The 24,781-nt window shown below is 42.9% G+C and overlaps 1 protein-coding gene across 3 annotated transcripts in view; it reads left to right on the top strand.

Moving 5' to 3' along the window:
- The first annotated feature begins 265 nt into the window (after window positions 1-265).
- The window catches only part of AGBL2 (ATP/GTP binding protein-like 2), a 29,676-nt gene continuing 5,160 nt past the window's right edge, over window positions 266-24,781 (top strand). For 2 of the 3 annotated variants that reach the window (XM_010842424.1, XM_010842423.1), the window contains exons 1-15: window positions 266-665; window positions 797-926; window positions 1,201-1,264; window positions 2,333-2,467; window positions 5,737-5,790; window positions 7,065-7,250; window positions 8,581-8,688; window positions 12,627-12,780; window positions 14,887-15,669; window positions 17,319-17,475; window positions 19,599-19,725; window positions 20,498-20,598; window positions 21,650-21,780; window positions 23,474-23,540; window positions 24,581-24,703. In XM_010842424.1, the coding sequence (XP_010840726.1) occupies window positions 891-926; window positions 1,201-1,264; window positions 2,333-2,467; window positions 5,737-5,790; window positions 7,065-7,250; window positions 8,581-8,688; window positions 12,627-12,780; window positions 14,887-15,669; window positions 17,319-17,475; window positions 19,599-19,725; window positions 20,498-20,598; window positions 21,650-21,780; window positions 23,474-23,540; window positions 24,581-24,703 (2,226 nt within the window). In that variant the 5' untranslated portion in view covers window positions 266-665; window positions 797-890. The remainder of the gene's footprint in view (window positions 666-796; window positions 927-1,200; window positions 1,265-2,332; window positions 2,468-5,736; window positions 5,791-7,064; window positions 7,251-8,580; window positions 8,689-12,626; window positions 12,781-14,886; window positions 15,670-17,318; window positions 17,476-19,598; window positions 19,726-20,497; window positions 20,599-21,649; window positions 21,781-23,473; window positions 23,541-24,580; window positions 24,704-24,781) is intronic. The other variant, XM_010842425.1, reaches the window with a different exon arrangement.

Here is a 24,781-nt window from a genome sequence, read left to right as displayed (position 1 = left end):
CAGTAACAATCCGGGCTGCAATACTGTAGTGAAGAGTAACAACAAAGCCTTGGTACTACAGTCGTCCACTTTCCCCTGGTTCCCCACACCCCCTTCGGAGGCAGGGCCTCGCTCCCGGAAGCGCCAAGCCGCCCCGCCTTCCTGCTTCCGGCTCGCGGTTGCTAGGCTACCGGCGCCCCAGCCGAAAGCTGTGGCTTGGCGAGAGCTCCGCGAGGGCGTCCTCGGCCGGGTGCGCGGCGGGGCCTCTGCCTGCGGGTGGTGACCCCCCCGCCTCATTCACGCTCCTCTGTCGCCGCCGGCACCGCGCCCAACCCCTGCTGCCCCGAACAGTCCGGGGCGCCGAGGCGGTAGCACTCTCCCTGTGGCCTCCCAGGAAATCTCTACGCCCCATCCCTCGACTCTCTGGGAAACTGCCCTCCGCCACCTTCTCCCTGACCAGGAAACCCCGGACCCCTGAATTCCGTTTTCGGAGCCCCTGACCTTTCTTTTCCCACCCTCCCCGAAACGACTCCTCCGGACTCCCCTCCACTTTTCTTTCACTGTCCAGCGGCGTCCTGGTGGTGGGCATCCCCTTCAACCCGGAAAAGGAAGCATGGAGCCGGCAGGGGTCCTGGCGCCTCGGGAGGAGGAGGTCGGAAGACTAGCCACCCTCCCAGATTCCTCAGGTGCCCACCCGGGCCTCATGGCGGGCCCTGGTTTAGAGGGAGGGTGCCGCGTGGGAGCTGCGGAGCGGAGGGAGGGGACGGGAGTGGATGTCGACAGGTGACTTCAGTTGTCCTGCTCTGGTTTATTTTAGCTCCTCGTATGTAATCAACTGCCCTTTTGGAAATTGGGCAGGGGCTGTTGCTGGGTGTCACTGACTGGTCTTCAGCATACCATGCAGAAGTAACATGTTCCCAGCATTGGAACCAGAGCTGAAGCAGGAGGTCGGTACCCACTCCTCTCCAGAAACCCAGTACTAGCTCAGAAGGTATATTCTGATGGCACCTTTTTCTGGCTAGAGATCTTGATCCCAAAGGTAGAATCATTTGCACAAATGTCTTTCACATGGTTTGTTTTTAGAAGTGCTCAGGTGTGGCGTCCTCTGCGACCATGCTTGTGTACCTTTGTTAAGAGTCAGTATCACTCTTTTAACAGGCTGTTATAATAATGATTATTATGAAAACATGTTCCTGATTGAGATGGTTTGTCCTTTCACAGACTCTTCCTGATCCCTATGAAGACTTTATGTACCATCACCTCCAGTACTATGGCTACTATAAAGGTAGTATCTCGTTCTGATCCAGCACCACCTTTCCTGGGTCATTGAAGTACATTGTTGGATCAGCTGAGAGAGTTGTGCTTGGATAAACTAATGACGAATTTTTTGAGCAGCGTTAGTGGGAAGTACTTCTTTCCCCACTGATATGCTCTGTCACTTCTGTTGAGTGTCAGTTTATACAGAGGTCTGCCTGTCTGTCCTTGAACCACTACCACCCTTTCTTAATGACATGACATGGCATGAAAATAGTCTTGATAGTTGGAAAGAAATGTCCTCCCATATTGTCATTTTCAGATGTGTCTTGGCTAACCTTACCTTTTTATATAATCTTAGAACTGGCATGTGATACTTTAAAAAAATGGGATTTCATTTAATCTACAGATCAAACTTGACAAGAAATGAGAATTTTCCAATACCACATTCTCCAATCTATTCATAGTATTTTCTAATTCTCTAATTTGCTTCGGTCCTCCTTAATGTCTTCCAATGAGATTTATAAATTGTTTTCATGGAACTGCTTATCTGTATGCTTTTATAAGTGGTATCTTAAAATTTTGATGTTCTAACTTTGTTCTTGGTATTTAGAAATAAAATTTAAGTTTTCGTATTGATTTCATTTCTGTCTTGTTAAACTTTCTTATTAACTGTTTCATTTTGTAAGTGATCACTCACTCACTCGTTGAAAACGGAATTCCCAGTTTGCCAGATTCAGCAGAGCCCTCGGGACGAGGCACCTCTCATCCTGAGTGCTCCACTTCCACTCTGAGCACTTACCCTGACTTGGTCATACAACTGCTGGGTTTTTCCTGCCTCCCCAGCCCTTCCTTTCTACTTTACCATATGCCTCTCAAGTCTTCTCCTCAACGTGAAATGGAGAAAATTATGTTTAACTCAGAGAAATTGGAACGTGAAAGCTCTTTGGAAAATGGGTTATATTGGTTGTAAAGGCCTGTGGTATGGCAGGTGGTGACTGGAAGGCAGTTTGCTAGTAGTAATTGTTTGAGTGTTGACCTCAATATTGGATGTGACGAACTAGCCTTCAACATCTTTCACTAAACCGCCTGTTCTTAGCTCAGAGAGGCAGTTTACCAAACTCTGCTACGCACCAGCACGTTTGGAAGAATAATCCTCGATACCTGTTGAATGGCTCTTTTGGAAAAAGAGAGGATTTGATACCGGACCGCTTGCAAAAGGAGAAGCATCTATGTGAGTAGTAATCGGTGTCATATGTCCCTAGAATGCTTAGTCCCTTGAGCAACTGCTCCTGAGGTTGAGGAGAACATGGCCTAACGTGGGAGAAGCCAGGGGAGCACCCTTGGACACTGTTTCTGACATCACTCAGAAATGTTTATCTTAAAAAAAAAAGAAAAATTTTAAATGAAAAGAAAAATAACAAAACAAAAAAATATTCTGTAGATCTGCTTTGGATTGTAGGTTTAAAGTACCATGTATTCTGCATGGTCTTCCTCCAAATTGTTGGAAAATTTGTTAAAACTCTTCTGTCAAGAGTAACATGTTGATTTTTTTCATGCAGTTTTTATGGATATATTTATTAAGGCTCTTTGCATAGGAGTGGTGGAAACCAATCCAAGCTAACTTAAGCAAAAACAATTTTTTACAGGGATTCCACAAGTTTTTTCTAGAATTCGAGGGTAGGAATGCAGTTAAATTTCTCCCTCAATACATATCCAAGCAAACATCAATTCACTTCCTTTTACTGCACAACCTTTACTGCACAACAGCAGCCATCATCTCACTATTGAAACAGCCTCATCATTGGTTTCTGGTTCCATGATGCCCCCTTCCAATCCACTTTCCACATAGCAGTGTTTTGTTTTGTTTTTTTTTTCTTTTTATGTGCAAATCTGATTGTATCCCTTTTCTGGTTAAAAATCTTTGAATGATACAAGACCCAAAAGCTGTAAAATATAACACTGATAATTTTTACAGCAAAACTTTATGTTTAGGAAAAAGTTGCATTAGTAAAGAAAAATAACTGAAAAAAATTTTCGTGAGAAATATTGTCAAAGGATTAATTTCCATAACAAAATAACTTACAAATCAATAAGCAAAAGATGACCAAATAGAAAAATGGACAAAGAGCATGAGCAAGGAGTTCGTAGAAAAGCAAACACAGCCAATGCAACATGCAGCATGAGCTCCCCTGGCGGCTCAGTGGTGAAGAATCCACCTGTAGTGCAGGAGACTCGGGGGGTGCAGGCTCGACCCCTGGATCAGATCCCCTAGAGGAGGAAATGGCAACCCACTGCAGTATTCTTGCCTGGGAAATCCCGGGGACACAGGAGTCTGGTGGGCTACAGCCCTAGGGTTGCAGAGTTGGACACGACTGAGCACACAGGCATGTCCAGGGATTAACTTTCTTAACAAAATAACTCTTACAAATCAATATGTAAACGATGACCAAATAGAAAAGATGGACAAAGGACATGAGCAAGGAGTTCATAGAAAAGCAAACACAGTCAGGAGGTTTTTTGAAAAGATGCTCAATTTCACCCCTAACTAAAGATACAATTCAGTATGTCAAAGTACCATTTTGTAAATTATGAGACTTGGGCAAAAATATTTTTATGATTATACCTAGTAGCTGTCAGGAGATGGTAGAACACCCTCCCACACTGCTGTTAGGAATGTGAATAGATAGACTTAAATTTTTTTATTTATTATTATTAATTTTTGGACTGTGCGGCATCTTCACTGCTGCACGGGCTTTTCTCTAGTTGCGGCAAGCAGGGGCTGCTCTCTAGTTGCGGTGCATGGGCTTCTCATTGTGGGGGTTTCTCTTGTTTCGGAGTGTGGGCTCTAGGGCTCGAGGGCTTACGTCGTTGTGGTTCACGGGCTCTAGAGCCCTGGCTCAATAGTTGCGGCACACAGGCTTGCTTGTTCTGCAGCATGTGGGGTCTTCCCAGATCAGGGACGGAATCTGTGTCTCCTGCATTGCCAGGCAGATCCTTTACCACTGAGCCACCAGAGAAGCCCCTAGACGGACTATATTAGGACGGCAGTTTGGCAATAGGAGGGAAATATAACGGTACTTAACCTTTGATGTAGCAGTTCCGTTTTCATGTTCAAATATGTGTCTTACACTTTTGCTCATCCCCGTGCTCGGAAGGCTCTTCCATTCTGCGTCCCGGAGCTCCTGGCTGGGAGTGGAAGGGCCAAGCTTGAGCGAAGAAGACTGTCAGGGTGGGGTGGCGCAGGGGCCAGCTGACCCCCCACCTTCAGTCCCCTCCTGTCCCAGTTTCTGATACTTGAAATAACATTAATAAGAAACAGTTGCCTGTCTTCATATAGTAAAAAAAAGCCATTAAATACAAAGTCAGCTACAGAAGTAACACAACAATGCAAAGGAATTTTAGAGTATAATTGGTAACCTGACACCTTCCAACCCCCACCCCCATTTTGATCATTGGAGTGAGGAAGATATTTTTCTTTATCTTTGTAGCAAACCATTTATTGTGTTGTTTTTTAAACCAGAAAAGTACAAAAAAGTAAAAAAGGAATGAGTTACAATATACTTGTTTCAAAAAGGGAAAAAGAAGGGAAAAAGGAAAGAGAAGGCGGGGGAGAAGAAAGAGAGAAAGAAAGAAAATACACATATAAGGTTAGAAAATCCAAATGGTAGAAAAAACACAAAAGGAAATTAAGAGCTCTCCCAGCCCCACCCTTAATATAGCCACTACTGTAATCATTTTTTTTTCCAGTAAAAAAATTATACCCTCAAGTATCTATATATTTTTTCTTTCTGATTGCTCATAGAGGATCCTCTACACAAGCTTTACTTTGGCTTTTTTTGTTTAATAGTCGCTTTCCCTATGAGCACAAAAAAATATCTACCTCATTCTTTAAGAGCACCTATCTATTAATGCCTATTAATGAGTTTTCCATCTCATTAATATGTCACAGTTATTTTAACTTCCCTTTTGATGGATGCTTTGGTGCTTTGCACGTTTTTACTATTGGAGCATTACTGCAGGGAACCTCTCTACATATGTATGCTGACGAGCTTTTGTAAGAAAACCTATAAGATAATTCCTAGCAGTGGGATTGCTGAATCAAGGGTTAGCGTGTTTTAAGTCTTACTGGACACTGCCAAATTTGCTTTCCAGAAAGATTGCACCAAATTTGCCTTTTTGTCCTGAGGTTCTGAGGGTAGTTGTTTACTTACACCCTTGTCAGGGTGAGTGTAAAACAGGTAAATGTTTTTCCTCTCTTAAGTAGCTAAAAGACTGGTATCTTCGTGTCATTCTGATTTACATTTCTTTGAGTGAGATTGAGAGGTTTACCATCGTTTCAAATGTTTGTTGCCTCCCCCACTGCCTCCATTAAACAGTGCGGGAAAGGTTTAGACATAGAAGTGCAGGGACCCAAGGTGGGGGGATGGAAGGGATGGGGGAAAAGGACAGAGGAAAGAAAGATCCGGAGGACAAACCAGGCCTCTTCCTTCCTCTTTCTAGGGCCTAGCTGTCTACCTTCCACTGTGCGCAGACAGACAAGAGCTATGAGCACAGGTACTGCGCGTCCTTCCAGGCCAGAAAAGGCACACGCCCCTGTGGGAATGTGTCTTCTCCCTGCTGCCCACCAGCGCCGGGAGGCGCCACCCTGGAGCCTTTCCTTCCCCTGCCCTTTCTCTTCATTCTTCCTCCCATTTCCTTCCTCTGCCCTTTCTCCGTGAAACCTTTCTTTCCTCCCTTTTCCCTTTTCTTTATTTCCTAAGAGCTCTTCTCCCGCTCCTGCCCCTTCTCACACCTCTGCCTCTACTCTCTCCATCCTCTCTGTTTTGTAAGTCTCTCTCTGTCCTTTGAATGGTTATAGCAAGAACTTGAAATTTAGTTTGTAGATTGTTACATTGTAGTTAATAAAGTTTTATGTCCTTTTCTAAAATGCTGGTGGTCAAATTGAAAGTTGTTGTGGTTTTGTTTTTTTTTTTTGCCTCTCTCTAGAAAAAAAAAAAATCAGAGAAGGCAATGGCACCCCACTCCAGTACTCTTGCCTGGAAAATCCCATGGATGGAGGAGCCTTGGTAGGTTGCAGTCCATGGGGTTGCTGAGGGTCGGACACGACTGAGCGACTTCACTTTCACTTGTCACTTTCATGCATTGGAGAAGGAAATGGCAACCCACTCCAGTGTTCTTGCCTGGAGAATCCCAGGGACAGCGGAGCCTGGCGGGCTGCCGTCTCTGGGGTCGCACAGAGTCGGACACAACTGAAGTGACTTAGCAGCAGACAAAAATAGCATACATTAAGTAACTTTTATTTCCAACCCACTGTTGAAATATCTTCAACTCATTAACTTTGATTTAAAAAACAAAACAGTTTCTTCTGACTTACTCTAAACCTTTGCATGTAAGTGCTTCATAGATTAGAGCAGAATTTTAGCTTAAGTGTTAGTTGCTCAGTCCTGCCCCGCTCTTTGGGACCCCATGGACTGCAGCTCACCAGGCTCCTCTGTCCATGAGATTTTCCAGGCAAAGATACTGGAGTGGGTTGCCATTTCCTCCTCCAGGGGATCTTCCCAACCCAGGGATCAAACCCGGGTCTCCTGCACTGCAGGCAGATTCTTTACCGACTGAGCTACAAGGGAATTTTAGCTTAATGTTTTATAATTTCGATATTGTCAGCCTGAAACTAAATCTCTTTGAAGGAGAAAGATGTCATAGGATTGCATATCTGTGATACTATTTTAATACAATGCTTAAAATTCCTTAATTGTTACAGTTGAGCAGTAAAGTTGTTGCTTCAAAGGAAAAGGAAACTGCTCACTCCTTACCTTTCCCTTTGGCAGATTCTCTTATGCTGAGTTCACCGTTTGTTAAGAGCAGACAGCTTCTTTATGATGACATTGGCAAAGTAAACCCGCATCTCAGAGAACCCCGAGACCTCTTTGCTCTTTTCTCTGGCAGCGAGCTGCTACAGGCTCCAAGATGGCCAATAGAATGTGAGGTCATCAAGGAGCGCATTCATCATATTGGTAATGTGACTTATGTGTCATGGCCTCGCTCTTCTGATAGTCTGTATGACAGTTGTAAGTTCTGTGCATAGTAAAGTACAAGGCAGGATAGATTCACTATCTGTTAGCTCACTCAAAAATGCTTAAGCTCTGAGAAACTGATACACACTCCCCAAAGTCAAAAGTCACTAATGTTTAAATTTATTCATAGGTATTTTACTCTTTTTGATGCAGTTGTAAATGAGAATGTTGTCTTTTCTTTCATTATTCGTGTATAGAAATACAACAGAATTTTGTGTATTGATTTTGTACTTTGAAAAATACAAAATTTGTTATTAGTTCTAACAAGTTTTCTGAATTTGTTATTAGTTCTAACAGTTTTCTGATAGAGTCTTTAGGGTTTTCTATATATAATATATGTCAGTGGTAGTTGTACTTCTTCCTTTGCAGTTTAAAGAGCTTTTATTTCTTTTTCTTGCCTGATTGCTCTGGCTAGGATTTCCAGTGCTATGTTGAATAAAGTGATCAGAGTAGGCATACTTGTAGTGCTCCTGATCTTAAAGGAGAAGCTTTCAGCTTTTCACTGTTGAGTATGATGTTAGCTGTGGGCTTGTCAGTTCATGGCTTTTATTATTTTCAGGTGGTCCATCCATACCCGCTTTGCTGAAAATTTTTGTCGTAAAGGATGTTGGATTTTGTTCAGATGCTTTTTCTTCATGTGTTGAAATAATCATATAATTTTTATCCTTCATTTTGTTACTGTCATGTATCACGTTGGCTGGTTTGTGAATGTTGAACCATCCTTGCAACACTGGAATAAATCACACTTAATCATGGTGTATGATTCTTTTATGTATTGTTGAATTTAAGTTGTGTCTTTCTATGCCCTTGGCTTTCATCAGTGGCTCCTGTACTTAAAATGGTAGGAAGCTGCCCAAGTTCCATATGAGAAATCTTTCAGAACTTAGTATTAATGAAAAAACCTTGTTTCCTCTGAAGAAATTGGTATACTTGTTCCTTTATAGTAATAAGAAAAATGTAGCTGATTGTATTGTCTTGACTTGGAAGCTCAGGGACACATTTTGTAGAGTTGTTGCACCAACTTTCTGGCTTATTTTTAAGTGTTATACTTCTGTTGTATATGCTTTTTGTTAAAAATTTCTCCATAGTCTTTATAGAAAGAAGCAAGGTATAATTAATTTACAAACACACTGGAAACTTAGGATTGGAATTTGATTTGATTCAATCAGACTAGCCATTTGAATAATCATTATTATTATTTTATATCAGTTCTAATAAAATGCCTTTTATATTATTTCTTATTTTGTGCTTTTTCAATGTCTTCTTTCAGAGTGGGTTCCACCTCAACCAGAATATTTCTATCAACCTACAGGAAATGAGAAGATACCAGAAATTGTAGGAGAAGAAAAAGGCACAATTGTCTATCAGTTAGATTCAGGTACTGTTATCACACCAAACAGTGAGTCATCAGTCATGACCAAAGTACAGTAAACAGATTTTCTGTAATAAAAATGATTTTCAAAAACCCATTGTTTAGTGGTAAACTGAGTGGTAGCCCTGAAATTCATAACTGATCAGTTTTAAATATTTAATCACTATTTAAAAAATGATATAGAACCTTTTCTTAATAGTTCTGAGTCCCTTTCATCTCTTCTTCCCTGTTGTTCTTCCTGAAAGCCAGACGTTGGCTCTTTGGGGAATCGCTCGTCTTTTCTCACCTCCTTTGCCGCAGTGAGGGCTTTGTAGTCTGTGTGTATGACTGGCGTTTATGCTGTACTTTCCTGCATTAATTTGCAGGCATCCTGCTGGTGTAATTCATGTATTTTATAAAAATGTGCTGGACACTGTGCCCAAGAACAAAATACATATTCTTTTCAAGGGCACATGGTAAATTCCCCAGGATGTACCATGTATAAGGTTATAAAGCAAGTCTTAATATGCTGAAAAGGATTGAAGTCATACAAAATACATTCTCTGACCACAGCAAAATTAAATTAGAAATCAACAGCAAAATGAAATCTGGGAAATAAATGAATATTTGCAAATTGAATAGCACATTTCTCTTAAGTAACCCACAGGCTAAAGAAAACATAAGTGTTCAAAACTATTTTGAACTGATTGAAAATAAAACCACATATCAGAATTTATGAGATGTAGCTAAAGCACTGCAAGGTCAGTTTATGACTTTAAATGCCTTTATTTAAAAGGAAGAAAGATTTGAAATCAGTTACCTAAGCCTCCACCATAATAAATTAGAAAAATAAGAGCAAACTACGTCCAAAGGGAGCAAAAGGGGACTCCCTGGTGATCCAGCGGTTAAGTCTGCCTACCAACGCAGGGGACATGGGTTTGACGGTCCGGGAAGATCCCACATGCCACAGAATAACTACGCCTGTGAGCCGCAACTGCTGAGCCTGTGGTCTAGAGCCCAGGCACCGCAACGAGAGCAGCCACGCAGTGAGACGCACGCGCCGCAGTGGAGAGCAGCCCCTGTGACCGCAACTGGAGAGAGCCGTGCGTAGCAACAAAGGTCCCGCACAGCCCGAAGTAGATAAATGATTTTTTAAAGTGGGCAAAAGGAAGGAAATAGTAGAGAGAAAAATGGAAGTCAATGAGATAGAAAAGTAATGTAGGAAACCAAACCAGGGTTGGTTCTTTGGAAACATCAACAAAACTGACAAAACTGTAGCCAAACCAACCAAGGAAAAAGGAGAGGAGAACACAAATGACCAGAATTAGGAGTGAAAGGGGACACAGCCATCAACTCTACAGAAATCAAAGCAATTACAGGGCAATGCTATTAACAGCTTTATGCTAGCAAATTAAGCAACACAGACGAACAGGAAAAGTTGCTGGAAAAAACATGTATTATCAAAACTGACTCAGGAAGAAATAAAAAGTCTGAATAGGTTATAACAAAGAAATTGAAGTAGTAATTCAAAATCTTCCTGGGAAGAAATCCCTGGCGCAGATGGCTTACCAGGATTTATTTGAATTGTACCAAACATCTAAGGATGAAATAGCCCTAATTCTTCAAAAACTCTGAAAACAGAAGAAGAGGAAACACTTCCTACCTCTTCCTTTGAAGCCAGTATTCAAAGCCAGACGAAGGCATCACAAGAAAACTATAGATTAGTATTCCTCATGAATATAAACGCAAAAATCCTCAACCAAATACCAGCAAACCAAATTTAGCAGCATATTGAAAGGATTGTACACCGTGACCAGGGGAGACTTGTTACAGGAAGCCAAGGGTGGTTCAACATAAGAAAACTGATGTGACAAACCACATTAATAGAACAAAGAGGAAAAAAACTAACTACACAGTCATCTCAGTCAGTGCAGCAGAAGCATTTGACAAAATCCAGCCTTTCATGATAGCATTCTGAAAACTGGAAACCGAGAATTTCCTCTGTTCAATATCCTTTATTGATACTGGATATTTATCGATAAAAGGATATTTATGGAAAGGAAGAATCAACTTCAAACTCACTAAAACAGCCATAACAACAGTAGGGACAGTAACAAGTGCCGGGGAGGATGTGAAGTAGATGGTAATAGTAACCTTGAAGGCAGAAAGGAGATGTCATGTTAAAGAGCTGTGAATCAATAGATAGAAATGGTCAGAAGAGAAGTCAATTTTATTAGAGGAGGAGTATGTACCAAGTGTAATTAGTATAAATGGAATGTAAGTTAATAAAATCACAGGGGGAAGGTTAAGAAACAGCAAGAGATAGGAAAGAGGAAGCTGCAATGGGTTTACATTCCTACCATGGGAAAAATAAAATGAGCAGGTTTTAGCAGAGAGGGTCCATCTGAGATGTGGTTATAACCGCTCTACTCCCAGTTCCCTTGGTTTTGGACTCTGATCTCACTGTTTTGGCAAAACTTACTATGTTCAGTGAGGTAGAAAAGATGAAGCAACTACCTAGCTCCACCTTATGGAACGTCTGAGGAGGAGTTTGGGAGACTTGAAAATCTAAGATCAGGGGACTTCCCAGGCAGTCCAGGGTTGAGACTTTCCTTCCAACGTAGGATGTGCAGTTTCAATCTGTGGTTGGGGAGCTAAGCTCTCACATGTTTCACAGCCAAAACACCAAAACAGAAAACAGAAAAAAATATTGTAACAAATTCAATAAGGACTTTAAAAACGGTCCACGTAAAAAAAATTTTTTTTTAATAAAATCTGAGATTGTAAGTCAGTTGACTTGAGTGATATTAGGGGATGTATCGCTCCTAGGACCTCAAGAAATTCTTGGTATCATAAGCCTGTTTTACCTGTCGGTGACCTTGTAGTCATTTCCAGTAAACCAGATGACCACGGATCCCCACTGCCTCATCGGTTCTATCCAGACATATTTCTACAGAGGGAGAAACACTGGGGCTGAGAGCTCATTCTCCCGATACGGCAGCTTTTGTGAATTGTCCTGTTAATACACATTTGTAGCAGCTGTCTTGATCTTGCCTTTGGATTCATCAAGTGGAGTTAAGCCCACCCTCCTGGAGGAATGAAGAAAACGAAAACTGAGAAGATGGGGCTCCAGGGAGAATCTGGGAGTTTGTCAAGTTAGGAGTCCTGGAGCAACCACGTGCTCTAAGAATGTTGTGGGTTAAATAAGAAAGAGGTTTTGTTTTTGAGATATGTTACTGTGGGCTATGAATTGGATCATTTTTAATGTTACCTAAGAGACTCAAGAAAATGTTGAAATTCCTTTATTAACGACATCTGGTTGCTGGTCTGTACATTGATTATGGTTCCTTGAAAGGATTGAACAACATGGGACTCCAGCTCTTAAATGGATCATGCGTACTCTGCTGCTTTCTCTGCTTTTACCTCCTCTGTGCTTTTACTCCCATTTTATACTCACTTTCTCTTTTGCTTTCCTTTATTATCCAAATTACTTCCTCTCTAAGTCTCCACTGTGACAAGATTGCATATAGAAGCAAAAGTCATAATGTGAATCTATCTACTAATGAAAGATTATCTACTTATAAAAGCAGGCCCTGTACATGTTTCTATTTGTTTAATGCATGTATCCATCCTACCCCGTGGTCAAGATCTTTGTTGATGTCAATCATCTGTTGATTGGCAGATATTGCTAACGTCTGACAACATAACGCAAGTATAGTAAAAAATCATTGCAAAGTGAAATTATCCATATAAGTGATGCAAGATTGTATGAAGTCGATGAATATTAAATAATTACTTACTTCACTTGCAAAGCCATTGACTACTAAGAATATAGATATTTCTTATTTAAATACTCCTTGTTGTTAAACTAGAATAGTGCTTAACACAGAGGGGCTTAATAAACATGTACTGGATAAATGGATTCTGACTGGAACTTGGACTAAATATATCTATCTCATCCACAGTGCCCACTGAAGATTGCTATTTTACCAGTTCCAGAGTGGGAGGCAAACGGGGAATTATCAAGGAACTTTCTGTCTCCTTACAAGGACCAGAAGATAATACTCTGCTGTTTGAATCAAGGTTTGAGAGTGGGAACCTGCAGAAAGCTGTCAGAGTGTGAGTAACAGAGAGGAATTTCCCAAAGGGATGATGACTGAAATGACTGAGAAGTGTCTTCAGGAATCATGTTAAGGAGTCAGGAGTGTTTTTGTGAAAGAGAAAAGTGATGAGAGATGATTGTGAGGACAATGAAAAAGAATGAAATAATTGTGACTCATATTTTCCTCTAGAAAAAAAAATTATCCAAACTGTTTTTTCTACTTCTAAAAGAAATTAGTGCACATTTGAAATTTGCTTTATGGACCTGAAATAGACTGTTAGATATTTCTCCAGCTAACATGCCCTTATTCAAGATCGACAGAGAATTGCAGTTCGGGGTCTGCAGCCACAGGGAGCCATGAAAGTCCTGTAATGCAAGGGAGGGAGAGCACATAACTGAGGGGAGACGGAAGTTGGGAGGCTTTAGTAAACAAAAGGTTCATAGCTTTTCATTGGCTGCATCCTTACCAGGAAGGAAGGAGTTCTTCCTGCTGGGCTCCACTACCGTTGCAGGGCTTGAGAGCTCCGCCTTCGGGTCTCCCAATTCTATTTAATTAGGGTTTCTGTTCATTAGTCCCTGGCGGCTCAGAGGGACTGGAATGCGGGACACCCCGGTTCGATCCCTGGGTCGGGAAGATCCCCTGGAGAAGGAAAATGGCAACCCACTCCAGTACTCTTGCCTGGAGAATCCCACGAAGGGAGGAGCCTGGTGGGCTACAATCCATGGGGTCGCAAATAGTCAGACACGACTGAGCGACTTCACTTTCTGTTCATTAACTTTTTACAATCTTAATAAAAATGTTGTTGTCGTTGTTTAGTTACTAGCCTGCCAGGCTCCTCTGTCCATGGGATTTTCCAGTCAAGAAGACTGAAGTGGGTTGCCATTTCCTTCAGGTATCTTCCCAACCCAGGGATCAAACCCACATCTCTCATGTTAGCAGGTGGATTCTTTACCACTGAACCACCAAGGAAGCTCCTTAATAAATACCTAACATAAAAAGCTGAAGTCCTATAATCATAGCTCCCAGATGCAGAAACTGTTTATATGTATTACTTTTTGTGTATATGTGTTAACTTTTTTCTCTCTGGATAGATGTAATATATACAGATTACATGTTTTTAAAAAACAGTATGCATACTGTTTGTTTTTTTAAATACATACTGTTTTGCATGTTGCTTTTTTCCACTTAATAAGTTTTAGATGTTTTCTTATGGCCGTACCACAGATGCATCTCCTTGTTTTTAATAGCTCATGTTGTCCTATCATATGGATACTCTATATCTTATTCACCTTTTTCCCCAACTGATGGGAAATGATGTTCACAACATTTGGCTTAATGAATGAATACCCTTATGCCTTGGTAGTTTTGAGTATTGGTGGTGTTATGAGACAAATCCTAGACATAAAATTGTTGGTCAGGGTTTGATCACTTCAGTAATACTAGTTGTTGTCCAGTTGTCCTCCCAACATGATTTCAGTCCCCATCAGCAGTGTGTGAGAGTGCCTGTTTCCCAGCTCTAGAATGCCAGTGAGATGGAGGCAGAAGGGACATCCTATTTTAGTCCACGCTTCATGAGTTTTGCTTGTGGATGAGCATCTTTCCATGATCTCTGGCATTTGTATTCTGTCTTCTGCAAGTTCAACAAGGTGAACGCTTTCCAGAAATGTCCCCTCATCTTCAAATAAGTGAGGATCAAATATAAAGACAGCACAGAGGGCTTACAGGTCTCTTCTACAGAGATGATATCCAGAATGTAGCTCACATCCAGCACTGGCTCTGGCTTCACTACTGTTCAGTGCATTTCAGAGAGAGGTGCTGAAGTAGTTAGAAACTGCTGTCGGACACTCCTGAAAGATACCCAGGCGCTCACGGCGCGCCCCCCACGCCGCGCGGCAGTGTCGGGTTAGAGGTCCTTCCTGTCCCACTCCGAAGAAGTTTTCTTTCCCCGAGTTCCTGCTGGCCTGATACATGAACTGGAAAACTAGGGAAAATAGAAAATAAGTGTTTGATATAGCAGGCTTTTCTGTTGTTGTAAGGTCTGTTTTTATCAGGAGAAAACAGTATTTGTTTTTTGAGGGGCAAGTGGAGTTACAGAGATATGCTTCTGTGTTCTGTATTACAGAAACACCTTTGAGTATGAACTCACCTTGCGAACTGACCTCTACACAAATAAGCACACTCAGTGGTTTTATTTTCGAGTTCAGAACACCAGAAAAGATGTCACCTATCGCTTCACCATCGTCAACTTGCTAAAAGCCAAGAGCCTCTATACTGTAGGGATGAAGCCGCTCATGTACTCCCAGTTGGATGCCAGCACCCACAGCATTGGCTGGAGGAGAGAAGGAAATGAAATCAAGTACTTCAGGAACACCGCGGAGGACGGACAGCAGCCCTGGTACTGTCTCACGTGGACCGCTCGGTTCCCGCACGACCGGGACACTTGCTTCTTCGCACACTTCTACCCATACACCTACACTGACTTGCAGCGCTTCCTCCTGTCGGTGGCAAACAGCCCCGTCAAATCTCAGTTCTGCAAGCTCCGGACTTTGTGTAGGAGCCTAGCAGGAAACACCGTCTACCTGCTCACCATCACCAACCCAGCCCGGACCCCTCAAGAGGCAGCTGCGAAGAAAGCTGTGGTCTTGACTGCCCGCGTGCACCCCGGAGAAAGTAATGGCTCCTGGATTATGAAAGGCTTTTTGGACTTCATCCTAAGCAACTCCCCAGATGCTCAGCTCCTCAGAGATATCTTTATCTTCAAAGTGGTCCCCATGCTAAATCCAGACGGAGTGATCGTGGGGAATTATCGGTGTTCGCTGGCTGGAAGGGACTTGAACCGGCATTATAAAACCATTCTGAAGGAGTCTTTCCCCTGCATCTGGCACACCAGGAATATGATCAAGAGGTGAGGCTTCTGTCCGTTGGTCTTACACTGTCAGCTCTGTCTAATGTGTGAGCTCTTTCCCAATGGCATAGGAGTCAGGAATGGTTTTGGGGACAGTCTGTAATGTTCTCTTTGCAGCCATGTGGGTTTGTTAGTTTTCACATTTTTAAATCATGTCTTATCTCTGGGTTGAAACTAAACATGGAGCATTTCACTAGAGTGTTTTACTTACAAGTGAAATGATTGAATGTAAAAGATCAAAAGTCAGGGAGCTCATAGGTCTTTGTGATGAGACTTGTGTAATAATAATAATAGTACCTAACCATTCGTCAGTTCTTGTGTACAACAGGCAGTATTCTCAGTGCTTCCCACATGCCCCATTGAGTCTCACATTCGCCCTGTGAGATAGGCACACTCGATGTCCCCATTTTACATAGGATGAGGAAATTAAGGCCCAGAGAAGTTAAGAGACTTGCCCAAGGTCGTACAGCTAGTTCTCTGGTTGCAGAGTCTGAATTCCTTGTTGCTGCTGCTGCTGCTAAGTCACTTCAGTTGTGTCCGACTCTGTGTGACCCCATAGACGGCAGCCCACCAGGCTCCACCGTCCCTGGGATTCTCCAGGCAAGAACACTGGAGTGGGTTGCCATTTCCTTCTCCAATGCATGAAAGTGACAAGTGAAAGTGAAGTCGCTCAGTCGTGTCCGACTCTTAGCAACCCCATGGACTGCAGCCTACCAGGCTCCTCCGTCCATGGGATTTTCCAGGCAAGAGTACTGGAGTGGGGTGCCATTTGCCTTCTCCAGAATTCCTTGTTATCCTCTTATAAAGAAAGAATAATAAATCAATTTGCATTTTTAAGCCAATGTAAAAGTAGTTGAAGACTAATGATATAACAGCACCCACCTTTAAGGAGCTTCCATTTCACTAGACCTGAAATTGCAGCACATAAAAACATGTGGACTCACGTACCTTCTCACCGTATCTGTGTGAATGGCTGAGAGCAGCTTTGGGTTGATAGGCAGAATGGCTCAGAGTGTATATTCGAGTTGGGCAGGCCTGGGTCTGAGACCTGGTTTTACTACTGACTGCTTCTGTGACCACGGAAGCCTCAGTTTTCTTATCTGTAGAGTGGGGATAATAATACCTGCCTTGGGTGGTTACTGTGGGGCTTAACTGAGATAATCCATGTTATCTACTTAGCACAGTCCCCTGCATGTTGTAAAGGTGTGGCATTTTTCCATCATCACAGAGAAGGTAACTCTGTTTAGAAGATTGAATGGGTGTCCTGGTCATCCAGAGACGAGAGCTGAGTCTTAGAGGAACTAACCCTGGAATGTCAGAAACCAAGGCTGCCTTTGGTTCTTTCCCCTCTCTGCCTGTCTCCCTCTTTCCACAGGTCGGCACCAGGGTGGGCTTTCTTTCAGTGGATTTTCTCCTCTCCTTCCACAAGGCCTGCCCGTCTCTGCTTTCCGTGGCTGGCAGGGCAAGGAGTGCTGGAGACGTGTTTCCATCGGGGATGAGGTTGGGGGTCCTTTGAAGGTCATTAAGGGCTGAAATTTTCTTGGGAGGGAAAGTATCAACAGACATGCTTAAGGAAGAGACTCCAAGGGATCTTGACTATTCTCATGCCTTTGTATACCCACTAAGTCCTGTGTTTGCACCCCCCATAGACTTCTGGAAGAAAGGGAGGTTCTCTTGTATTGTGATTTCCATGGCCACAGCCGGAAGAATAACATCTTCCTGTATGGTTGCAATAACACCAGTCGCGAGTTCTGGCTTCATGAGCGGGTGTTTCCTTTAATGTTAAGCAAAAACGCACCAGATAAGGTAAGCACGAAAGGTGATTTCCTGTCCACTGACTGAGGGAGGAGGATAACTCATCCATTCCTGTATGCAGTGTCTGATTTGCCGCTTTGTTGCTCTTCATTATCTTGGGTAAATCCCAGGATGCTGGACTTCAAGACTTTAGAAAAGTGTGGCTTTGAGAATAACATTGTGTTCATCAACCAATGAAAAGATAAATAAAACTGTAGTATGTCCACACAATGGAATGTTATTGGCAGTAAAAAGAACTGAACTGCGATACACTTGGACTCAGATGAACCTTGAACACATTATACTAAGTGAAGAAGCCAGACACAAAAGGCCACATGTTATATGATTCTGTCCTAGGAAACATTCAGAAAAGGCAAATCTGTAGAGACAGAAGGTGGTTGAGTGATTGCCGAGGGTGGCATGGTGCGTGACAGCTAATGATGCGTCCTGGGTTTCTTTTTGGGGTAAGAAAATATTCTAAACTTAGGTTGTGGTAATGGTTACACAAATCTGTGAAGATATTTAAGCCACTGAATTGTGTACTTCAAATGTGTGAATTGTACGGTATGTGAATAATATCTCCATAAAGATGATTTTTTTTTTAATTGCTGTTGGCTGCTTTGCCCTGGGTATAAGTTCAAACTCTTAGTAGGTAGAATTCTCTACCATCTTCCATCCTGTGGCTGGCAATGGAAGAAGGAATTGAAAGACCAAACACTCGTGTTATATGAGCCTCTACAGAAACATGTGTGTAATACAAAATCACAAATGACTGTAGGACAGTAGAGGACTCATAAAAACAGCTTGAGAGTCTTTAGTGGTTGGTTGAGTAATAGCTCTGTGACAGTTGTATCTGCACTGATTTAAAAGTTGGTTTTCAACACCATAAATAGAGTCACAAAGTGTAACTGGCATTGGAAAGAAGTTAGATTGGGTTTAGAAAAGTATTTAAATGATAGCACAGATTTTTCTCACATAAAGATATAAGACAGGGACTTCCCTAGTGATCCTGTGGTTGAAAGTCCACACTTCCACTGCAGGGGTGAGGATTTGATCCCTGATCAAGGAACTAGGATCCTGCATGCTTCCTGGTCCAGCCAAAATAAAGAGAATAGGAATAAAAATGGCCCTTTAAAAATAATTAGGCCTGAAAAAAATCAAACAAAAGTGTAGGACAAAGGAATCCCCTGGGGGTCCAGTGCGTAGGACTTGGCTCTTTCCCTGCTGTAGCCTGGGTTCAATCCCTGGTCAGGGAACTAAGACCCCACAAGCTGTGCAGTGTGGCTGGAAAAAATATAAATAGGACAAGTATTTCATATCTGCAACTTATTTGTTAAAAAAGGAAAAGGAAGCTTTTCTTCCTTCTGCCCTGTTTCCCTCCCTGCCTCTTTTCTTTCTTTTCTTTTTTTAATCTTCCTATTTTCTCCAGGAATCTCTTTCTTTCTTCAAATGAAATCACATCCAGAACCCAGTATCTAAAACTTGAACAAACTCTTTGGCCAACCCAATATATGTTTACAAATTCAAAATGAGGAAAGAGTTGGGGGTGGTCATGAAATACGATGGAGGCTGTTGAACTCCAAGCCAGGACCACATTAATGTTAGGAGGTGGGAGAGTCTGGGCAGAGGTTATAGGGCTGAGGGATACACAAATCACAGATAGAGGATAAGGGTTCCAGATCCAAGGGTTCAAGGTGGGGAGGGGTAGGAAATAAATCTCAGGCTGGCTGGTGCCTTGAATACGAAAGTAAGCCAGCAATCCCAAACAGGTGTTGAAGGAACCCTAGTCCTACAGAATGTCCCTGGGGAAGGTGGGAAAGGAAAGGAAGAGTCCACAGGCAATGAAAATCAGAATCTACTCTCTCCCCTAGTGAGAGTCACAGTCCACAATAACACATTAAATGAAAGGTCCTGCAGAGAAGGCCTGTTTAATCGGATTCATCTTCATCTCCCTGACCAACAAGACTGCAGAACTCATTTTTTCCTCTGTAATATCTATGACAACCCCTTGGTATTTTATGGAGCATATGTTAGAAACTAATAGATACTTCCATTTTTTTTAACCATATTAGTGAATTTCAGACATCTTACATTTGCCAGTTTATGATTAACAGAGGGTTTGGATTTCTCTTTAGTTCTCTTTCCACAGTTGTAACTTTAAAGTCCAAAAGTGCAAAGAAGGAACAGGACGCGTGGTGATGTGGCGGATGGGCATCCTCAACAGCTACACCATGGAGTCTACATTTGGCGGGTCCACCCTGGGTAAGCTGTCTTTAGTAGATGACGGGCCATTATGGCAAGAGGAAGACAAGCCAAGCACTGGCAAGGTGAAATCCCTTTGAATGTTGGGGAGATAATTGACCTAGAAGATTTTCTTGTCTGTGCTTTAATGCTGAATTCGAGAACCCAAAATATGAGCGTGAAATATCATACTGGTGGGGCAGTACAGCACAGGGGTTGCTCAGGGCCTGGAAGTGCAGCAGGTCTGAGTTTGGGCTTCCTTTGCGTGCATGCTCAGTCACCCAAGCTGTGCCTGACTCTCTGCGATTGCATGGTCTGTAGCCCCCCAGGCTCCCTTGTCCATGGGATTCTCCAGACAAGAATACTAGAGGGGGTTGCCATTTCCTCCTCCAGGGGATCTCCCCGATGCAGGGATCAAGGCCACATCTCCTGTGGCTCTGCATTGGCAGGCAGGTTCTTTACCACTGAGCCACATGGGAAGCCCTTTGAATTTCCTTTACTTGGCAATAATATTAGTACTTGTATTACAGGTACTACCTAATGAGATAGTGTACATAAAGCATTTGGCCTAGTGTTTATCACAAAGTAAAACCTCAGTAATTTAGGATCATGATTGTAAAACTTGATCATTGTCAAAGATTGTCCTGAAATGGACTAAGAGAGAGACCCTGACCAGAAGCATAATATTCTAGAATCAGAGGTGGTGTTTTTAATGAGATATTATTCATAAATTAGATTTGCATTTGCTCATGAAGACTTAGTAAGAAGTCCTCTGGATTTTTTTTGTCCCCAGGCAATAAAAGAGACACTCATTTTACCACTGAGGATCTGAAGTCCCTGGGTTATCACGTCTGTGACACCCTTCTCGATTTCTGTGATCCTGACCGAACCAAGGTAAAAATGGGCTCTCAAGACAGGTGGTGATGTCACTGGGATCATTGTCACTTGGGTCCAAAGTCAGCCCAATGGGGTGACAGGTGATCTTTATTTTCCTCCTCCTATTTTTCTGAAGTTTTTATAATCAAAGACAGTGAGGAAACCTCAGTCTGCACACTCCCGGCCGACGGTAAGCCCTCGTCCTTCCCTGGGAGTGGGGGCCGCAGCGCCCCTCCCTGCAGCCACCTCTCCCTCGCTCCTGGGCCTCCCTGTGGCCGCACCGGCACTCGCACCCCTCCCTCCCGTCTCAGAAAACCAGGCGTCCTTTCTCTCCTCCAGAACCGTCTCTGCCCTCGGTGCACCTGCCAGCCTCCCCCGTGGTCTCCCTGAGGTCTTGCCGTATCAATCGCCTCTTCTCTTTTCTGGGCCTGTTTCTGTTTTTTTTTTTTTTCTTTTTCTTCTTCCTCTTAACTGCAGATGTTCTCAAGTTGCCCCCATCCTAAATCACAAGCAGAGGCTTCCTTTGGCCTTGTTTTTCTGGGAGCTTATTTCTATTTCCCTTTATTGTTCACCTTTTTAAAAGGGAGCCTGAACTCACGGTCCCTAACTCATCTCTCATGCCCTCTCTGGGATGTGCACCCTGGGAACACGTGACATGCACCACTCTGGATGCACTGTACCATAAAAAATACTTAAAGGAGAATTTGGCCTCAGCATAGGGCCTATTAAATCAGATTTGCCAGAGGCTGAAGTCTGAACCACCCCATTCTAACTTTTCCTTCTTTGCTACTCAAAAATATGAAGCAAATCCCACCTTTGCATTGTTCAAGAAGTTTATTAACTACAACCAAGGGAATGGCTAAAGCAGTATTCATTGACATTCTTCCCTAAAAACGCTTTTGCCTGTTCCCACAGCTCATGTAACTTATTGTTCACATGCCTGTAGTAGCAGAGGTTATGGTTTACTCATCCCTAGGTTCCCAGCAATAAACAAAGTGCCTTTCAGCATATTTAGTATATGAATAAATAAATGAATAATCAAGAATAGCTTTTTTTTTCAATTCCATAGTTCATGCAGTGTCTGGCAGAGCTTAAAGAGCTCTTACAACAGGAAATCCATAAGAAATTCAAGGAACTTGGACAAGATATAGATTTAGAAAGAAGCTGGAGTGACATCTCTTTGTCTGACGTTGAATCCAGGTATCAAACTTCATTTCAAAGTAAAACCAGAGAGGTTCTATTTTTTTAAATTATTGTCTTGCTTGCTCTGTTGTGTTGGTTTTGAACCTCGGATGCAAAGTATTGAATAAAATCATGGCAGACTTAGATACACGTTGTTCTTTCAACAACTAGGTATTAAGTGCCTGGTCCTTGTTAGCCTCTCCTCTCGGCTCTGGAAAGGGTTAGAGAGCCCTGATTTGTGGCCCCAGAGTAGTTCTGCTGACTCAGTCTCCCAACAGTCTCTTTAGGAACCTTAACAACCAGACCATCAGGCCAGGGAGGGCGTCGCACTCACCATGTCGCCTCTTGCACTCTGAAGCCTCTGCCTGACTCACAAGGACCTGCCTCTTCACTTGCAGTCTCAAAAACAAAACGCTCCCTGCATATCAACTCCTGCACATTGGGCCCAGTGGGGACTGACTCACAAGCATCCTGACTGCATCCTGACGTGCTCAGCAGGGATACCCTGATGGATTTAGTGAAGAATTATTGACTCCAGTCTGTCAGCCCCAGCACCAGCCTCCATGGGGCTCGGTCCGTTCACGGCATCACACAGAACAGCAGGCTGCGTGTGCAGGCCCAGTGTGGCTGCGTCTCAGTGTGCACACACATGGTTTTAGACATCTTCTGGGGCGTACCGCATCTCACGCTTCTATTCCCTTTGTTAATGTTTTGTGTTATTTCCAAAAGGGACTTTAGAGGCTATTATCTGGCGGCCTCAAAGGCTGCTGCTCAGACTGGAAAAGCCTATGAGAACAGGGAGCTGGGAATTATGAGAAGCGAGAGCTTCCTTCCCGCTGCTTTGCTGCAGGGCTCCTCATTGTGCACTGATGGGAGGGAGAGGAGCACGAACAGAATGAAAGGGCTGAGCAAAAGAGCGGCTGGAGATGCTGTCCTTTCCCAAGAGATCTGGGTTTTGTGCCTAAGACGCTTTTCATATACGGAGGACGTGTCACAGGGCACAGCTTTCAGTTCTCGCCAACCACACCCCAGGAGAGGAGAAAATAGAACACGGCTCAGAAACTGAGGACATGATGAAGAGGAAGCATTCTCTGAGTCCTTATTCATCCCAGCCTGTGAAGAAAGGGGGAGACGACGGTTTGCGGGAGGACTTCAGATCAGCCTAGACGTTCATCTGAAGCTTTCCAAGGGGGATTTGGGGTGTTAAAAGTAATGCTCCTAATCTGTGACCTACAGATCTTTTGTTATTAAAGTATCTCTTTGTATTTTCAACACATTCTTAAAGAGTAACTGGTCACATCCTTGCTCTCTGAGCTGGTACTGACTAGATAGGCATTGCACACTGGAAAGAGCCCTTGCTTTCAGACAAACCACAGCCCACTGCTGTTCTCTCGGGCTGTTCTCTGTGGGATTCCTTAAGAATCCCACAGCCTCTCACAATCACTGCCAAGGTCAGCTTTGTCCATCTGGCCAGTATTTATTTTGCCACACCGGTCATCTCTGTTTCCTGTGCCTGGTGCACTGCCTGGCATGCCGAGGTGTTCGCAGTGAATGAATGGATGTGCTTGTCTTGATTTCTTAGTAATTGAAATACACATTGCGGGCAAATAGCAGACCAGGTGTCCTCACCCCATGCCACTATTCTGGTCAGTGTTACACATCCTGGAAATTAATGACAGGTCTTTCCCTTTTCCTTTCCTTCTGGAAACAGCACCAGCGGTTCTGACAGCTCCCTCTCAGATGGCCTCCCTGTTCACCTACTGAACATAGCAGATGAGGTGAGATTATAGAGACTCTGACACCCAGGAAGTAGCAGCCTAAGAAAAAGCCTGACACTACTGAATAGTTTGGAGGAATTTTCAACTGTCCTAAGATCTGCAGAAAATATAGTAATAGCATCCTAACTGGTTACCCTGCCTTGGAGTCCTTCTTTTTGTCCTTTGCAACTTTCTTCTTTAAAACCTAGGGAGGAAAAATGTGATGACTCCACATGTATTCCAAAATTAACAAAAAGTGAGGGGGAAATGTTTAACTTAAAGTGAAAACCATGTTAAGAGGTAGAGGTTGTTAAAAGCGACCCACACATTTTAAAAAGTGTTGGAAAGTGTTTTTGTTTACATGGTCTTAGGTAGTTTTCTATATTTCTGTATATTAAGTGATATTTTTGCCCTGTCTATTCACAGACTTTTTTTTTACATAGATATTATAAGAGCTTTAGAGACAGCAAAATTTTTGTTGTGGCTCACTATGCACTTGATTTCCTAGTTACATTAAGAAATATCTTCATCCTAGGGTGAATGTAAGGCTGTGTCAGATAAGCCAGCCATATCAGACTAGACCCTACAATTTCTTCAGCCAGATTTAACAGCACCATCAGAATAAGCTTCACCACACCATGGGTAACTGGAAAATTAGTACCAAGCTTCATTTGCTTAACTATTAAAGCTACCTTGTGGTAACAAACTGTATCAGTTGATCACACAGCTAGTAATCAGTATCTTCTGTACTTGCCAATATTGCCTTAAGTAATGTGCTTTCTCATTTTATATCACAGATATTTGGTTATTGGTAACGGTGCCTCTTTGGCAGTGTATCTTTAATAGGGGGATTTGGCGTGTTAAGTGGGGAGGGGTCTCTAGTAATGAGGTAACTGAACTGTTTTTTGGTTCTCCAAACCAACAACAACTCATCACACTGTGAGGGCCTGCATACTGGGTTAGCAATGTTGTCTTAGGCATTGTGTGAAAAGAGTGCTCCCTGTGGGTGGGTGTCTATCTGGAACCCTCAATGGCTAATTTCTCTGTACTTTCTGAAATAGTTGAATCAGAAGAAGACGATGTATAAGAAGAAAAAAAAGGCACTTAAGTCGAGAAAACAGCGAAACAAACAGTATCAGAGACATACTTTGATGCCGGAGTCAAAGTTGACTGAAGATGCCCCAGTAAGAACGCCTACGGCTGCTGTCTGGTTAGAGTGTTCCACAGTGGGTGCAAGAAAGAGCTGAGGTTTACTCTAAACC

The sequence above is a fragment of the Bison bison genome, unplaced genomic scaffold, assembly GCF_000754665.1.
Source record: "Bison bison bison isolate TAMUID 2011002044 unplaced genomic scaffold, Bison_UMD1.0 scf7180017864178, whole genome shotgun sequence".
NCBI lineage: Eukaryota > Metazoa > Chordata > Mammalia > Artiodactyla > Bovidae > Bison > Bison bison.
Note: the sequence above shows the minus strand (reverse complement) of the source record. Positions and strands in the feature narration are given on the sequence as shown.